This window comes from Hippocampus zosterae, chromosome 6 (assembly GCF_025434085.1).
Source record: "Hippocampus zosterae strain Florida chromosome 6, ASM2543408v3, whole genome shotgun sequence".
Taxonomy (NCBI): domain Eukaryota; kingdom Metazoa; phylum Chordata; class Actinopteri; order Syngnathiformes; family Syngnathidae; genus Hippocampus; species Hippocampus zosterae.
Window position 1 is genome coordinate 21201887 of NC_067456.1, and position 19370 is coordinate 21221256.

The window sequence follows — 19370 nt, forward strand, 5'->3', positions numbered from 1 at the left end:
GATTAAAAAAGAAAATGAATGTAAAACATCGACCATATAACTAAAATGGATGAGAAATCCATGTAATCCTAAAAATTTTTTCGTGCTCTCATCACATGCAGTGGACAGGAAGGAACACTAGGCCGCAGCAGTGCGACACTTTCTCCCTTGGCTACTGCGACTATGTTCGGCGGAGGATGCAGTATGATTAGATAAGTTCGATTTGCGCCACTATTGCAAGCACGTAGAAAGAAATCTTGAGCATAAAATATGTTACGAGCGCAGCCAAGTTTCCGAGCGCTCGTCTGCCGAGGACCCACGTGAAGAAGCCACTTAAACCGTTGAATAAGTGCAGTAAGCACCCATGCACGCGCACGCTTGTGTGGCGTACCCACGCCTAACAAAATACACGACCAGTGGCCTCGTTCCAACTCTTGCAATTGCAATTATACTGTGCCAACTAAGCCAATTAAAAAAACCCAGATGGATACGTGGTGTAGAAGTAAAAGACTTATCTCTCTTTGATGCGCTAGCTCGGATGTCATGCTTTTGGTTCTGTCCTTGTTTTGTTTTAGCATCAGCTGGACTGGAGGGTGTTCCTCTTCGGTGGTGCACTCATGTTTGCTTTTTCAATCAAGCCGAGTCAAGTATTTAAGTACTGCCACGATGCCAAGTTTGTCGGATTAATTACCTTGCTTGATGGTGTGCTCAAGTCTTAAATTGTAGCCCTTATGTTCCTAGTCACCCCTTCACATTCTTTACACCACGGAGACTCGACAGTGACATATTTGCAGAAAATTATGACCAAATGTTAATTTTTAAAAAAGGGATATTGGATAATTTCTCACGGCACGCTCGTGTGCCGGCACAGTGGTTGTGAATCACTGTCCTGTGAAAATGATAAGTTTGTTAACAACTTAAAGTTGAACTACTTTTATGCACTCCAAGAAAGTACGAGTTCGCTACTTATATTACATGAACAACAAATGAAGGCGAATTATTAATTGGATCAATGGTGGCATCTTCTGCAAATGAGCAATTGTGGCACTTCTTGAGCCAGGAGCATGGATGTAAACATTGCACATTACAGTGTATTACAATCTCCACAAAAATATTGGACTCTCCTTGAAAATTAGTTTTCTAACGTCATATTTTGAATGGTATTTTTCCACTGGATGGTTGAGTTTGGTCGTAGTTGATCTTTAGCCCATTTAATTTGTTTTCTTAGTTTGACGAGGTAAAAAACAAATTCAATATATCGACCACCACTTGTAGTAATGTTTTCTTTGTGTTAAAAGTCTGCGGAAGCCCTTTTGATTGTTAATTCTAATATGCTCACATTCAAACACGTTCCACAATTTCATCAAATGCCAATGCAAGATAACAATTAGATATGATTACACTTGAACCTGAGATGCTCTCAATCAACAAAACCAGTCAAAGGCTGGCATGATGAAGCTGATTTGTTGTTCTTGTTGCTACATTTAACAGTGAGGAAAACTGAGGCATTGAGTCATACAGAACAGTTAGTTGTTGAATTCAAGACCACAACATTAAAATTCAGCGGAGGATATACTTAGATTAAAAAAATTAAATAAAATAAAAAATACAATGACTTTTTCCTCAGTACAGTCACTGGCAAATAAAGGCATCTGTTGTTTCGACGTGATAAAAGGTATCAAATGGCAGAGCTCAATGTCTTTAAAAAACTTTTCGAGTCCAGTCTTCAGTGCTCCACTCAAGGCAGTCCATTTAGCTCCTCTGTGCCCCCGACTGCACTGCAGTAGAAAACCTGCACGACAAATAACTGTGGTCCAAGGAGAGGATGGACATTACTGGAAATGGTGGAGTGGCATCTGTTAGACCTTCGGTGGGGGGACTGGCCTTAGTGCCTTGTGAGCAAAGAAAGAAAACTATCTTACTCCATATCTTGTATTGAAATGATAACAATGATTATTATGACAGTTATAAAGACGCTTTACTGTGCCAAAGCACGTGTTGGACTAGCTGGGCAGCAATGACCATTTGTGAGATGGTAAATGAGAAGAGCGTGGAAATCAACCCAAGGATATGTTCTCAATGCTGGACTTTTGCATTTGAGCTTTGTTTTGTCCACCTGCCACTAAGCAAGCCATTTCCTGCTTCACGGTAGATGACAAACAGGCAGTTTATCTCAGCGCAAGAAATAAAAAAGAGCGTTACCTGACGGACTCCCATGTAATTTTGGCTTGTGGGATTTGGTCTGTTTGCCGCTGCTAGAGGTGGAGGTGGAGGAGCTCCTTTGGGTTTTGGCCTCTTAGCCTACAATGATGACAGATCATTTGATGTGGTTACGATTTGTTCCATAATGACACATGGTAACTTTATCAAACAGTCCATTTTAACGTTACCGGCGGCACTTGGGTGGGTGGGCGGGGAGCGGGTGCTTTGTTAAGATGGAAAGCGGAGCTGTCCACTGCCGGCTGCTTCCTTACTTTATGGTCACTGTTACATAAAAATAACGTTTTATCCTGTCGGATTCACAAAACTCTGTTGACAGTGACATGACCAAACTGTGTTCAATGAAATGTTTGATAGTGACTTACGTTGGTAAAATGGGACTCTGTCGCTTTTTCCAGATGACGACCGCGGTGGCAGCAATAATCCCCAGAACCACTAATGAAATTGTCACTGCGATGGCAACAGTCGATCCTGCAGAGACAGAAAACTGATCATTTGATATCCCTCGATGCAAGCTATAAATGGACATTCCCGTACTTCTAATACAGGCTGACCAAGTTTTTATCTACGAAATAACTGCAGGTACCAGTAGAGAGAGAGCTGAATTCATTGTCCTTGGAACTGCATGAAGGAGGCAACCAGCCGGGTTCACACTGACACTCGCTTCTGTGATTACACACCTGAGGAGTTGAAAGGACAAGGGCATAAAAAAATGCAAAACAACAAAAACAGCAATGTTGTCTCTAGGATAGATATGACACGATAGTTCTTGCAGCACTTACCGCGTGGCCAGGACATTTTGCTGAACAGTTTGTGTTTCTGAAAGCCACCGGAAGACTCACGCATTGATTGTCACTGCACACCTGAAAAAAACACGACTCTCATGTTAGAAACAGAAATTGTTAACTTTTATACTGGAACCACACTGAAAATCCAGTCGAGGAAAAAACAAACAAACTGATGCCGCACGTCACCTTTCCGTCCCCACATTTGGTACCGGTGTCCACCTGGCCGTAATCTTTCGTGTAGTCTGCAAAGAAAGCTGCTTTGCAGTCACCAATCCTCACCATGCGACCATAGTTTGGGTTGTCTTTTCCTTGGTGACAGAAGAGCTTCCCACAAAACGCATCTCTGCAATGAGCGCAGTGATTTGACTGATGCAAGTGCAAGTACAAAATGTATGCGTGGCAAAAAATGAACAAGTTTATTATCAGTGACTCCGCTCACAAAGGCAGACCACTCACTGTTGCTGGCAGGGGATGTGTCGATCATTTGAGGGACGTTTGCAGAAGCCATAGTAAGTTCCTCTGGTGTTCTGGTTGTAGCAGGAAGGACGAGCGTCAATAGCACCTGATGACAAGCGAGTCTGCTATTTATGGTCTGCGGCAATTCACAATTCAAGAAAGATTGACACTTACTTGGTCCGTATAATTTGATGCACTGGTCTGATCTTTTGGGACACTGGCCGTTATGACAATAACCAGAACCTTCATCGCACGGTAAGCCGTTGACACCGAATACATCCTCAGGACAGGCGGCGTTCTCCCCATCACAATATTCTGCGAGATCACACTCATCCTGCTTCGTCCGACACTCCCAAGATCGTGGAAGTATCTTTGGAGACAACAGGACCGATTGCTCGTTATTAGGCCATTTTTTAAAAATTCCTTTCTCTTTTCCGAAGCGCTCGCGTTGTGGTGATGGGGAGGGTGCAGTGACTGACCGGACCCAGTAGGTGGGGCCACACTGTCAGGGTTGGACCGCGAGTTACATTGTTGCAATGACAGCTCTTCCGAGATATTGTTAAGGAAACGTTAATGCACCCCATGACGAAGTATTTGTCCAGTTTAGCTTCCAGAACACTGAAAATACAATCAGTAGAGAATGTTTTGTTTTGACGGTGACTTTGTTTGGCTTATGACTGGCTGACGTCAGTGCCAAGGCTTGACTCCGTTTCTTTCCCGTAAGCCTAATGAGGACAAGCTCGAGAAGGGTCCAGCCGGATGATGTTGTGAGACAAGCTGGATAAACAGGTGGATGGATGGACATTGGAATTTTGTGATTCATCTTGCAGAATGATGTTGGAGGTTAACCCTTTCACAAACCCGCAATGAAAACATTGTTTGCTTTGGATATTCCCTTTAAACGGTTCTCACAGCAATACAAAGTCCAGTTTTATCAGATAGTTGACATATCACTTGATGTTAAAAAGAAAAACACATCATTTAAAACAGGAAAATATGGTACGGTACATATCTCGCTACCGGTTGTTTTCCCCCCCAACTCATGGGAGTATTGTCGAAATCCTGAAATAGGATCGATCAAAGTGACGACTGTAGCTCTGTCGTGATCATCTTATACTTTGGTTTCAAATGTTCATTTCAAATTTGTACCAGATTCCCCACTCCCTGCTGAAAACAAATGAATTTGAATTTCATTGATTCAAATCCTCTCACTTTTTCATAGACTTCTGGAGCAAGCGTTTGGTAGATAATGTTTTCAAAGTATTGAACATGGGGCCACATTTTGTGATCATTTCATTCAGTAAAGTCTCAGGTAGCGTGCTGCGTTTTAGTTTTGGAAATTGTTTTTCAAATTCTCTCTTTTTTTAAATAAATTCACAACAATGGGCAATCTAGATCCTTCAATTGACCTTAACGTTCCAAATGGACAAGAAAACCAGAGCGCCCACAGAAAAACCCATTGGAGTACATTCAAAGCCTGAAACTCTGACTGTGCATCAGACACGACAACCACGCACATCACTTGCCATCTCTTACTTATCATTGCTGAAAGAGATGGGTCCCGATGTCATCGGGCGGCCTCTGTATAATTTGCTACCCAGAGCCCCCACCAGCCAATGCAGAGACTCGGTCCGAGAAGGGTGTTCGTTGCTGTCGGCCCTGTTTCGCGATGTCCAGGACTCATTTTCGTGACGCAAGAAGCCTTTTTGATATCTTAGCAATGGAGTGGATGTGGCTTTTTCCTTTTCTTTTTCCCTTCACCACACTGATCTGAAACATTATGCCGGCCTATCCAAATTGAAGACATTTGTGACATCACATTAACGTTCACATGTGGCCACATTAAAACTTTAAATCTCCAGTGGAAATTTACCACACGGGATGATTTTGGGGGCAATTTGAAGCCACTCTCACCTCATCTTCCCCTCGGCTTTGCAGATGAACGTGTTTTTACATGTGCTGGCTTTTCGTATAATTTTAAATATCATTATCCTATGGACTGCGATTGGCTGGCAACCGATTCGGGGTGTCCCCCGCCTACTGCCCGAAGATGGCTGGGATAGGCTCCAGCGCCCCCCGCGACCCTAGTGAGGATCAAGCGGTTTGGAAAATGGATGGATGGATGGATTATCCTATGGAGTCAAAATGTGTACAGTCCTGCATTGGGCATGATTATCATCAAACAATTGACTGTTGGATGCTTTGAGCTTCATACTATTTTCATTGCAGCTTGCACCACATCATATACAGCAATTGCCTTCCATTTGTACGACGTTGCTCACCTTGCACTTGTCACAGCATTCCCCTGCAGCACACTGGGAACCCTCACTTAGGGCGCAAGTGGTAGCGTTGCAGCATGGGTTGGTGCACTCCTATCAAAAGACGTTGCAATCATTGTAGGACTGAAGGCGCTGTCCAAACAAGATCAGCAGACAGAATGCCAGAAATGCTTTTTTGAAGCAGAGGAGAAAAAAAAATCCTGCATAATCGTGGCAGTCTTCCCCTTTCCATCTTTAGGTGATAGCAACCCGCAACGACAACGAACAACTCCGAACATGTTCACTGCTTGCCATAAATTTCACTGGAATGCGCAGGCACAATAAATTTCTTCAGGCGTCGTAGACAAGCAAGACAACATTTAGAAAGGCACCCAAATAGCAACTTGCTTTAAAACGACACTTTATGAGCGAAGACAATAAGTAAACCAGTCTATCTAATCATTAACACCTGAAAATGCATGTCTGCTTTTTCAAATTCTTGAATGCCTCCTGAGGCATGATGACAGTCGATACTTTTTTCATGTAGTTAGTCTACTAATTAAAACTAGCAAATATTGCCATCAGAAGCCGCTGGGGTACACCACTAAAAAGGAAATAAATGTATCACCGCTTGCTGTTATGTTTGCAATTTATAGTGGTATAGAATTAAATCACAGTGATTCTCCATTTAGACGTGATGAAACACCTCTCATTACGGTAACCGTAAGAACAAACCTGCAATTGATTCTTAAAGTTTGGAAATGTGTTTGTTCATGTCAGACTCCAGATGATACCTTCGGGCAAAAACCCAAACCAAACTCTCAGACAATGCTTAGCAATGTGCTCCACCTTATTTTAGGAAAACATTATTCCTGAGGCAGATTACACCGTTCCAGACAGAGAAGCTGTTCATATAACGTTTGGATAACCTCTCGATACAAATCGACCATTCAACGGGTGGATTTACACCAAGTGGTGCAAGTGCCACAGTTCAGATTGATGTTTTGGTTTTTTTTGCTCTCCGGTGACACAATTTTGATGTGAGTCATGGCATTGTAAAAAAAAATACGGCAAAACAATAAGATCTAGATCTCATCAGAATCAGTCCTCTTTCAAATGCTGATGAAAATCCGATAAAAAGCAGCTATTGGATGCTCGAGGCACTGAGAGCAGGCACATCGTAACGCAGCCACGTTGCCCTGCCACAACGTTCACCTTTTTTCCTACAGTGAATGAAGCAAATGCGGCAGTTGCTCGTCTTACCCACGTTGAAGGGGAAACGCTGCATTTTGTGCATCAAAAATATGTCTCTATATATATATTCTATGCTTATACATTGTGACACACATGCCTCAAACCTCAATGGTCATAGCAGATATTTATGACTTAAAATCTCACTGGAAATATATCCGATTCGAAATAGGCATCAATTTGAATACAGTACAGACAATTGGATGTACAGTGTAAATTCACTATGTGGTCCTTGACAAAAGATAAACCTGGAACGGAAGCGACAAGTTAGGTTCACTAAAATCTTTTGTGATGGAGAGGATTTGATGATTCAAATCCGGTGTGTCCGTTTACCTCTTCAGGGCCACAGTCACACTGCTCTCCTTTCTCCACAAAACCGTTTCCACAGACAGAGGGCACCACCAGACTCCTGTAGTCTGGTTTGTCCAGCATACAGCTTGGGCTGCGGCCAGTCAAGTATCTGTTATAGTCTCTGCTGCTGCAGCTACTGAAAGCGCGAGGGGTTTCCCAGCTGGTGGAACAGAGGGCAGATATTGCATTGATCAGAAATCCATTTGTGTCAATGCATTGACTTCTTCCATCAGACAAGGAATAAGTGCTTATGGCATTGGATGTGATGCTGATAATCAAACATGTCACAGGAGAAGATCTGAAGAATGATCGCTGCCTAAGAGTTTGGGCATCCCCAGCTGGGAGGAAACCTCGGTGCTCACCAAGCGATGTGAAAGTGTCCTTGAGCAGGATACTAAGCCCTGCATTTATGACGTGGTATCAGTAGATGAATGAGAAGACAGTGTTAAAGTTGCTTGAGGACTTTGAAGATAGAAAAATGATATACAAGCAAGAGCAGAGTTACTGTAAAATACTAAAATAAATAAAATCAGGGCACCTATAGTAATACCGTATTGGCCCGAATATACTTTATGACGTCCCTGATTATAAGACGATCCCGTCTTTTTAAAGACTCAAGTTTGAAAAAATACTTTTGAACACCAAATTTATATTTATACAGAAAATAATCAAAGTACATCTGAAACACATGATTATAACAATATATTTGTGGAAAAAAGCACGTTATTTTGCCTCATTCAAATCTGAAGTGCAATCACATTCGTAACTGAATGGCTTAGAGCAGGCATGTCCAAAGTCCGGCCCGCGGGCCAAATCCGGCCCGCGGTCGAATTTCATCCGGCCCTCGGCCCCCGTCATAAAATCAGTGCCGTCTGGCCCGCAGGTTGGGCGCAATGGAACAACGTGTTGCATTGACTGAGGTCTCGTAGACTGGTGAGTGATGTTTCATAGAGTACTGCTTCCCTCTAGTGGCTAAATGAGTAATAGCATTCACTAAATGAGTAATAGCATTTAGACACTAGAGGGCATCACTCACGAGTTAACAAGACATCACTCCGTGTTTATATTGACTGATATGTCATATTTCAAATTCCTGTTTCAAATGAACCAAAAGAAATTCTTAAGATTGTTGAAATTCAAATAAAAATGGAAATGTGAAACAGACTGGCTTACTAAAATTTGTTGAACAATATTGTTGTTCAATGTAAAGAATGTCAGCCAAGGTCGGCCCCCCGACATTTTACCACATAAAATCTGGCCCCCTTGGCAAAAAGTTTGGACACCCCTGGCTTAGAGTTTTTGGAATGTAAATTACATCATGACTTCTCATCAGATCGAAGATCGGCCGGTTAACCTGGCCGATCTTCGACCCATTTTTCTCCAGATTGTCGCTACGTTTCTCCATTTTCTGTTATCTCTTTCTCTTTTACCTTCTTACCGCTATTTTTTATTTTTCTTATTAATGCTACCGCTATTTTTATTTTTATTCTTCGTGGCAGGGGTTCACTTTGGCCTGGGGAGTCGAGTTCATCATTCACTTCAATGATATCTGGCGCCATCTAGCGTCGTGAATGGGTATAATATCTAGACCCCGAATTTCAATGCAAAAACCAACCTCTTCTATTCGGGCCAATACGATGGACAATGTGGGGTCTTTCATTAATTGATAACGTTCATATGCCCAATCCATGTATATTTTGTTGCAAATGTTTTTATTCATCAAGTAAACAGTAATCTTTACGTGGTTAATTATTGATCAAATTAAACACACCCATAAAGGCACTTGACACAGCTATGGGTTTCTTTGAATCCAGAAAGGCTGTCCTGTGCCTCTGTGAAGACAATATGCTGCTTTTGTCATGACATGTTGCTATGCTGTAATTGTCTCTCATGTGCCGTGCTGCAAGTACGAGTGGCAAATACAATGGTTATTACTTGCAATGCGGGTAGACGAGTCTGTGTATCCCTCAATCAGTGTTAACCCTTTCAGGGATAGCGATTACTACAGTGGACAGGTTACAGGTTATGTGGCATGAAAGGGTTAATATATTGCGGAATTTTGCTTTTGGCACATTTGTGTGTTACGCGTGATTATTGGCCCATGCGTAAAGTAGCATCTTGACTAACACTTAGTCACTGATGTACCCTAGACTGTATATTGGGTAAATGAACAACATGGTATGTTACACATACCGGTACATATTTGGGGCTTAGTACCGTCAGCGACAAGGTATGTCTGGAGCAATCGACAGAGGGAAGTAAATTGTCACGCATTTTGCATGCATTGTGAATGCAGCCACATTTCAGAGGCTCCTTACCTGAGGGACGCAGCCATGATGCAGCTATCACCGGAGCAGATACAAGCACTGGAGTCATCATGATTCATGCCAAGATTATGGCCCATCTCGTGGGCCAACGTGGCTCCCACGGCAATGGCCCGATTATTGTGGTCCTGCGAGACACCAATGCGTCAATTTCCTCAATGTCAACATCAGTGAGGTTCCTCAATCTGTCTTGTTCTTCTTTTTTCCAATAACTGTGATGTTATGTCAAGAATTAATGCAATTCTTGAGAAGTATCCACTTCCTTATGCACAATTGTGTTGTTGGAAAGCAGGCGTTTTGTTTCATGAAATGGGTTTCATGCAAAATAATAAGATAAATGCAAAGATACTAAGAGCATAGCGATTCCAAAATGTGAAAGTCAAACACTCGTTAGAATTCCCCAGAGACCAATGTCTGTCTGTTTTTTTTCAAGGATTCATACTAAAAGCCGGGATATGCTCCAGCACGCTACGCAAACCGCGTGGGGATTTGCGGTTTGGAAAATGGATGGGTGATGAAGTTATACCAATGACATGGTACATTGGCAAAATGGATTATTTATTTTCTGGGATTTTGTGCCAAGTGTGAACTATTACCGGTAGTTATAATTGAAATCAGTCAAGAGTTTTAGCTATTTTTGCTCTACTTGCTATTTCAAAAGGGTAGAACAACTATCGACTGAATATGTTTGAAATATTTGCATGTCGATTATTCGGGTCAATATTTGAAGAGTTTTGTATTCACATGCGTACTCCACTGCATAATTAACGTGTACATACTCAAATTATTTCTTTGTCTTTTGAGATCACATGAATTGCGCGATCCTCTTTGACATCTGATGTTCGGGTCAAAGGTTCCAATCAGCACTTAATGGAGCATGTGTCTGCCAACGTGTGCTTAGTATTTAAACTAGAGCGGGCACATCCCACCATATTTAGTCGAACCGTCGTCCAAAGGCTCACCTGCACAACTCCAACAGAATGACCAGAACACAGAGTCCCAATGTACGCCAGTCCCACCGTTGCTCCCTCAAAGTCAATCCCACTGAAGACAAATGGAAAAAACAAAACAAAAAACAAACATCTTTTGAATAGAGGGTAGGTTTTCCCAACCTCATCCTTTTAAAAAAATGGATGGGATTGTATTCATTGGAATTAGAAATTGTTCGTATTTCCCATGTGAACCCAATAAAGCGAGACTGGCTGTCTGTTGTCATATGTTCATTCATTCATTCATCTTCCGTACCGCTTGATCCTCACTAGGGTCGCGGGGGGTGCCGGAGCCCATCCCAGCCATCTCCGGGCAGTAGGCGGGGGACACCCTGAATCGGTTGCCAGCCAATCGCAGGGCACACATAGACGAACAACCATCCACGCTCACACTCACACCTAGGGACAATTTAGAGTGTTCAATCAGCCTGCCAAGCATATTTTTGGAATGTGGGAGGAAACCGGAGCACCCGGAGAAAACCCACGCAGGCCCGGGTTGCAAATGCAAACTCCACTCAGGGAGGCCGGAGCTGGAATCGAACCCGGTACCTCTGCACTGTGAAGCCGACGTGCTAACCACTGGACTACCGGGCCGCCCTTGTCATATTTTATGTTTGTGAAAAGTAAAATTTGAGTGTGTGTATGACACTTCTGTTTAGGTGTCAAATTGAATCAGTTTCAGAGTCCTTGTACATAGCAACACATGGCAAGAGGAAGTCAAGCTTCCCTTTTGTTTAGCACTAAAGACATGTATAATAAGATGGATAGATTTTATTGCTGTTCCATAGGTCTGACACCGAAAGACTTTTTCGCGCATGATTTGTCCCGACTCCAGCATCGGTGATTCCAACAACAATTCACGAAATCACACACACGCGTTGTACAGATTCTTGAAATGGAAACCATTCTAACCTGATAAGATGTGCATTGTCATGATTTTTTCTCTTGACCAGCACAGAATTCCTCCATGTCATGAAAGCATTTAGGTTAGCTCCAGCCGGAGGAGTGATGGAGATCAAGTCACCATTGGACCAGATCTCCAGCCCAACAAGAGCAATAAAGGTCCTCAGGGGTTTGTACACCTGCACACAGCACCAAAGTGAGGTCACTGAAATCATCAAACACTCCTTTTTATATAAGATAAAATAGGATAGAATAAGTTAAGACAACATTACAGTAATCCCTACTTTATCGTGGTTAATGGGGACCAAAACCACCCGTGATAAACGAAAATCCGTGAACTAGCGACCCAACCCCTGGTACATGTACATGTGTATGAGTATAAAAAATATTTATAAGACCAAATTTAATGGTATGCATGCATGTAGAAGTAAATTTTGTAGTCATTAACATTACTTAATACTATATACTAATCGATTTAAACATGTATAAGTTAGGTTAGGTTAGGGTATGAATAACAAAATACAGTAAACATACAAATGTAGTTCTGTACATGTTGCTCTATGTGACTCGCTGTTGTTTTGCTGACTTTCGCTGCTTCTCGCGGACCGTTTGGGGACATAAATTGTATTTATTTAATTATATTTGATGAATATGTTTGAAAAAATCCGCGATGCACCAAAGCCGCGATAAATAAGCCGCGAAATAGCGAGGGATCACTGTATAGGTCATTGTTTGAATTAGCATTGACTTACCATGTTGACATAATTCACGATTTCGAATATCCTCTTCCTCAGGGCTGTTTGATCCCGATTCAGCTTCACATACTGAAACCCAGGTTACCATTTGAGAGCAGGTTCGCACCCCATTACTCATAAAAGGAAGACTGCATGTGCAAATCCAAAAATAGAATGTATGCCTGTATGCATTGGTATGTTTTACTGGCAGTCACATAAAAAGGTGAGGTCATAACTACTTTACACCCCCCGACCCCCAAAAAATAAATGCTTCCTAGTATTCGTGGTGACATTCTGTGTCGTCCTACCTCCCGGTTATCAGCAACAAGGTAGAGCTCAATGTACTTCTGTTGACGCTCAATCGATATACCCTGAAATATGACAAGAGTCAGAAAATTAGTGCTCATGTACCGTTACAAAGACACCAAATTTTGATTGTATCCGCCTCCAAAAACAGAACCTCTGTGGCAGCAGACAACTATAAAATGCAACGTCTGCCTTCAGTTCCATGGTCGGGTTAGACCAGGGGTCGGCAACCCAAAATGTTTTGTCTTTATAGGACCAAAAAAAAAACCAAGTATGTCTGGAGCTGCAAAAAAAGAAATAAAAGCCTTCTATAAAATTTACAACGAAGGAAACACATGCTGTATGTACTGTATGTAGGAGACTGGACTGTCTCCAAATTGTTTGTTATTTATTCCTTTGTTATGTGTTCACAAATGCCCTCAGAGAATTTATTTTGTGATTTCCTCACTTGATTTTTTTGTTTTGGTGCATTATTTTCGCTTTTCTTAGTGTCAGTGAAGTGATCATGAATTTCCGTTTTTCGCAGGCTGTCTTTGAACGCCTCTCGGGTTGAACGAGAAGAGAAAAGGCACGGAGTCTGACGCAGACGTGTCTGTGTTTGTCGAGACTGTTAAAAGCATAAATAGTGTACGTTTTAAACAACCAACACCACAGATCTCCTTTTTCAGAGCTGCAACATGAATTTATATCTATTAGAGCTAGATTAGCTATCTAACTATCAAAATCTTTTTCCATTTTCAAACATTTTTATAAAGCTCCAGGGAGCCACTAGATGTCGCGAAAGAGCCGCATGCGGCTCTGGAGCCGGGTGTTGCCGACCCCCGGGTTAAACCATGAATTTTATCGAGTGAATTTCACATAAGGCCACAGTAGAGCTTTTGCGTGTAAGTGTCATGGAAGTCGTTTGCAAACCGCTTTTCTTGAGCGACTGCGGCTTGTTGGGGGCTCGAAATCTGTGCTCCATGTTGTGTTGGTGACACCGCACACCGCGGGTGTGTAGTCCTTCTCGTTGAACTTTGTTACGGCATGATGCCCCTCATCATCGCCAGCGAGGGGCTCAATTAAGTACCTCTGGGCTGATGTCCTGAAATAGCCCCTAAAAAATACATTTGGCGAATTATGAATACTTTGGGCAAAAGTTATAAGATTGGTTAGAATGTGTGATGTTACCATATTCATACATTTGGACAATTATATGCACCCAACTTTATGGCAAGCAATTTTTGAAAAGACAGCATGACAGACTAATCAAGGTGCACAAAGTCATGGAAACACAATTTTGTTGTGGAAGAAATCCACTGACCCGGATAGAACCCTGACTTCAACCTCTTTAAAGACCTGTGGGACAAAAATGTCACCGGCACACTCCTAAATCTTGACCACCGTCCTTGTCAGAATCAAGAAAGCAAATTTGTGGGTGTTGCGCAACATCCACCAAGCAGCTTTAAAAAAAAAAAAAAAACACACACAGTAGCTTGTCACAAGGCGGACAAGCATCCATACAACCAACAAGTCAATCCAAATCTATGGCTGGAAAATATGAAGCGTAAAAACTATCATAGATGAAAGGGTTGACAACTCCATATTTTCATTCCTTTTCGCGCCACCAATGTATGATTGTTGTCCATAAAATTGAATGGTAATTGCAGGGCTTACCGAAGTCCGTCACACGTGCTGATGCTAACCGCCGAGTCACTTTCATTCACAATCTTCCCGTGATAGTAGCAGTGATCCTGATAATGATGAGACAATGTATTAGTTTCTGGAACATGTTCCGAATCAAGGCCCAGGGGGCCACATCTGGCCTGACCCCTCATTTTATGTGGGACGCAATGTGGTTTTTGCTCAAATATTTCCTGAAATTTAAAATCTCCACATTACAAATAATTCCACTGAGATATTGCAAGCTTTTTTTTGTTACCACACTCACTTTTATAGTAACTACAACAATAGTTGAACAAAGGAAACATTTGTTTTCAAATCTAGTTGACCATCATTATGTGAAAATACGATGGTGGGATGAAATACTTGGTTTCACACCCATATTAGCCCTCTGAGGAAAGTCGTACCTACATTGATGATAAGCCCGATTTCGTTTTTTTGTTTTTTTCTTCGCACGCATTCAACATTTGGTGAATAATTCACAAGCCTTGATATTCAATAAATACTTACAATGTCATTTGGAAAAGTGGTGATTTGTTTGCCATCTCCTTGGTAAAAAGTCTCTGTGTAGTCTTGAGTAAGTAAGTCACTGATAAAAAAAACAAAAACATATGATATTATCAGTCATATATGACTAGCATATATGCTGTGCTATTTCGTGCAAAATCATGGAAGTAGCATGACTAATACGGGCTGGAGGGGGAAAAAAATCTGACCAAAAGCGCAGCTTTAAATATATTTAATAGCATAGACAAAGAATATAAAAAGGATGTGAAACACAACGTGAATATTTTTGAGAACACCCAAAAATCAGGAAGCACGACAGACGGCCACTTACACACTTCATTGAGCATTAACATTGAACCACTATGGCTAAATAAATACCACTTGAAACATTAAAATCGAAGAAATCCATGCTTACTTGTTTTTTTGTAAGTGCATTTCAAGGTCTCTTCCTTCTACTGTCATCGCATATCTAATGGTCTCTGGCCTGAGGTTCTGCAGAGGAAGAAAATGAGGGTTACCCCATTGAAACAAATCTGATACATGTCATTCTATTCCATCTGACTTACAGAACTGCTAATATGTACCGTACGTGACAAATAAATGTCGAACAAGGGGGATAAACAGTAAACGCAACCGTAACTATTGTCTTGGCCCTGAATCGATCAAAATTGGACAGCTTGACTTGCTTTCGAAGACGTTTCTCCTCTCACCTGAGGAGGCTTCATCAGTTCATACCACAAAGCCAAGACGGCGCCGGATCGATTATGTGCTTCGAGAATGAAATGACCTGGTTGAACGAGGCACACCTAACACTTCTCATCATCTTCTATTTTATGTGTTTTCTGATTGTCTTCCAAGAAATCTACCGAGAAGTCATCCAATCTATATAGTCAGTGTAACTTCAAACGGCAACATTTAATGAGGCTGAAGGATGTGCATGGTACTTTGTACTGTTTGCTCACCCCAATGTCTCTTCTTCTGACAAGGTGAAGTCTGACAGGTCGAACGAGCTCATAGTCCTTTCCGCCCTCAAAGACGGGAGTTTGGCTTTCTGTTGAGATGGGACAAGTATTTTGACTTTGTGATGAGGTACAATCAAATATGTTTTATACGGTGCTCTAATCGTATGATCTGTTATCAAATGCAAATAATCCACTGCTGATCCCGATCATTTAGGTATTATTATATTTGAACACTAAATGAGGGCACGAGACATCATAAAATTGGATTGCTGGAGGGAGCGGACCAGTATGGCCTGTAAATAGCGACAATCCTCATATAATTGACAGCCATTGAAATGTATTGTCATTTTTTTTGTCTGTTATAAATAGAGGCAAATCATTTCTTCCCCAAAAAATAAAATAAATCACTGATGAACTTCCAATATGTGTTTTCCATGAAAATCTGGGGTGAAATACAAATGTCAATGTCAATGTGTTTTGACTGGAAATGTCAAAACACATGCACTGACATGCAGCAGAGATTTGTTTTTTTCTCGTTTTTTTAAGTCGACATACGCTACTGTGAAAAAGTTTAGTGGGAAAATTTGTCAGGTGACTTCCAGGCTTGTGGAGGGTTGCAAAGCAACAGCAAGTACCAATTAGATTCGGAAGTTTGACACCATATATTGGTTGGCATTATAACGTACAGCCCCCCCCCCCCCCCCAATTTACGACACAAGAAGGGTGTGGGATGGGCAGTTAGGTAGTATTGGTATAAGTAGGTAGTATTTTCTGCTGGACACATCATGGAAAATGTAATAGTATAGTAAAATAGTACACCTTCAAGGCATGAAAATGTAGCCACACTTCAACATGTGAACAAAATATGGATTAAGAAATTTGACTGAAACAAAAACCAAGAACATGCTGGGCCACAAAAATTCATATGTGATACTGACTCCCCCCACTGCCCCACCAAAAAAAATAGGAAAATGACTTTTGTTTAAAGCTTCATTTCTTGACGTTTATTTCTTGACAGCAACTTCATTTCACTCTGAATATTTGCTTAACTAGTACAAGTTGATCTGGCAAGTTTACTACATTAATACAGTAATCATTATTAGCATTATTCTTATAACTTCATCATCATATTTATTGTCTGTCACCCTTTGACATTGGTGTCAAAGTCAAGGCTCGGGGGCCAGATCCATCCCGCCACGTCATTTTATGCGGCCCGCAAAAGCAAACCATCTGTGTCAACTTCCTGTACCGAAATCTCAAATTGTCATACATAATAAATGACACTCACTTGAGCAATAATTGAATAAATACTTGACTGATTTCAAAACTAGCGAGCCATCTTTTTGTGTGTGTGTGTGTGTGTGTGTGTGTGTGTGTGTGTGTGTGTGTGTACAAGTAATAATACGATGTGATGATTCAGCATTTATTTGGTTTCACTGTCGTAACGGCCCTCCGAGGGAAGATGTAACTCCAAAGTGGCCCACGACAAAAATGAGTTTCACACCCCTGCCCTATGAAGACACTGAAATGGTCTATCATTAGCTGTCATCTATTACCCAATGTGCAGACACGCGCAAAAGGTTCATAGTGCTCAATGATTTCAAGAAAATACTTTTTGGAAGTAGATGACAGTTTACAGACATGTCAAGGAAACAGAAGAGGCACATTCAAGGCAATAGTTGCTAATTAGCTCATGCACAATGAAGAGAAGAGTATACAAACTTACCCGATAGCTTGAGTGAGGCATTGAGGATGAGGACCCAGAATAGAAGTTTTGGTGTCATTGTCGTTAGCGGTAACCGAGCAGACAGTGGCGCCGATCACATTTTATTCTCCCCACCTGCATGTTGTGCTGCTGCTCCTGTGAGGCCACACCTTCACCCGCAATCCGGCACCCGTCACAGTTTACTTCCTTGTTGACATCAAATACTCCCACTGCTCACAACTGGCCTGAGCACGCCTCTGCTATGGTTCAGGAATGTAGGAAGAGCCTTGCGCTTCGTCATTTATGACCCACTCGGGATGACGTTTTGCGGCCTCCTACTTGACATCCGATTTATGTCAGTGTGGCCCTCACCATTTTGTCATGTTGTTGCCCTGGACATTGTGCGCGTGCACACGTATGTGTGTGTGTGTGTATGTGTGTGTGTGTGTTCATCGATGGGCATCTTTCGGCTACAGTATTGGTAATTATCCTAAAGTGGAAGGTGGAAGGAAATGATATCCTGTCAACACAGTCCCAGTTATGTCTTTTTCAGAAACCTGCAGGTGGCAAGAGCAGCCAATTAAAAAAAACACACACACACAAAAAACAGGAGTACAGTAGAGCATTCATCTTTTTTTAAGCACTGGGCCATCTGGATGGGTCTTGAATATACATTTGCAGTGCTCAAGAAGTACGTAAGACATCATTGCTCAATTAGACATGAGATGTGAGAACGGACCGGGTCACCAATTTTGTTCTTTTTTTTTAATGCAGAACCGCTAATGTTCTGAACTGTTATTTTATTTTTATTCCTCATATCAGAATTTAATTTCTCAAGACGACTTCTTGAATCTTCACATCAGCGCATCGTTTGTGCAGTTTCTCATTTCTTGGACAATTTGCAAATGCTCTGCTGCAGCCAAGCAAATGATGTAAAATTCTCATTTTTTTCCCCGACATGATCAATTGCTTTTGTCATGAGCCACACAAGGTTTTAGTGTTAGTTCATGGTGTAAGTCATTACATGCAAAATGGATGATACAATTTGTAATAATATCCATCCTTCCATCCATTTTCACAGAGACGGACAACCATCCGCGCTCACACTCACACAAGGAATACAATACACCTTTATCGATACAGAGCTTAACCACCACGGTGGCTGTAACAAAGCGCTTTAGAGAACATTTAAAATATCATGTCCAAGACATCAGACTATTGGTCCATATAAAAGGAGCATCAGATTATAAGGCGCGCTGTTGGCTTTTGAGAAAATGGAATGCCTGTAGGTGAGCCTTATAGTGCGAAAACTCCATCACGTGGATTTTAAGAAAGAAATTGGCTTTTGCAGGGGAACTAAAAAAAAAAGTTGAAGAGATTGGATTAGTTGTACTTTTTTTTCCTTTTCGTGATGGCCTACATACTGTGTGTCAGTCACACAAAATTGAAACATTTTTTGATATTGAGGTAGAATATGAGGCGCTTCTCTTTTTTTGGAACGAAACCCATAAACCAGCAAACTGCCTAATTCTGCATCGCGTCAGCATCGGTCACAGCGCTTGTGCAAGAAAGTAATTTCCACTTATAGCATTTGCACGTCATTGATTTCACAAGTTTCATGATATCAAGTCATTACAAGTGAGCTCTTCACTGAAGCTCATTCCCTGTGCTCTGTCCTGCACGCACGACACGCGTGCTGTAGAAAAAAGGCGACAGAAGACAATACGGTCAATGCGTCTGTTCCCTTTACCGCAGTCTTGGATAAATCAGAACATTTGTGTGTGTGCAGGATATTGCTCGCACAGAGTGCTGCTTTGATCTTTATCCAGTTGGTTGATGATTCTACCAACTGTCAGATTTTTCTCTCAGTGTTTTGCTTGTTTTTCTCTCCGACCGCCAGACAGACACTGGAATTTAACAGTGCCGTGTATTTGCACTATAAACATTTGTATCGGCGACTGCCCAACGATGACAA

The 19370-nt window shown here is 41.6% G+C and overlaps 1 protein-coding gene across 2 annotated transcripts; it reads right to left on the bottom strand.

The window, feature by feature from the left end:
• Positions 1-1429: 1429 nt before the first annotated feature.
• On the bottom strand, positions 1430-17622 carry adam28 (ADAM metallopeptidase domain 28). 2 transcript variants are annotated; one of them, XM_052068224.1, is made up of 22 exons: positions 17417-17620; positions 15691-15779; positions 15144-15220; positions 14732-14810; positions 14216-14292; positions 13472-13655; positions 12562-12624; positions 12272-12343; positions 11529-11698; positions 10590-10671; positions 9622-9755; positions 7286-7463; positions 5726-5815; positions 3618-3813; positions 3444-3549; positions 3174-3330; positions 2982-3062; positions 2786-2879; positions 2565-2670; positions 2370-2463; positions 2182-2280; positions 1430-1871 (listed from the first exon to the last, which is right to left on the bottom strand). In XM_052068224.1, exons 1-22 carry the CDS (start codon positions 17472-17474, stop codon positions 1839-1841), a joined length of 2319 nt encoding a protein of 772 aa, XP_051924184.1. In that variant the 5' UTR covers positions 17475-17620; the 3' UTR covers positions 1430-1838. The 2 variants fall into 2 exon arrangements, 1 of the variants encoding a protein (XP_051924184.1); XR_007962722.1 differs by lacking the exon at positions 1430-1871 and having other exon boundaries at positions 2370-2489; positions 17417-17622.
• Between the last annotated feature and the right edge of the window lie 1748 nt (positions 17623-19370).

Bases quoted from the DNA above. Each gene is read 5' to 3' on its own strand.
- adam28 (XM_052068224.1), bottom strand. From the start codon at position 17,474: ATGACACCAAAACTTCTATTCTGGGTCCTCATCCTCAATGCCTCACTC. The intron at 12,625-13,471 runs GTTTGCAAACGA...GTCATATTTCAG, and splicing joins GCAGTCGCTCAAGAAAAGCG to GGTATATCGATTGAGCGTCA. The intron at 2,464-2,564 runs GTAAGTCACTAT...TTTATGTAACAG, and splicing joins CAGAGTCCCATTTTACCAAC to TGACCATAAAGTAAGGAAGC.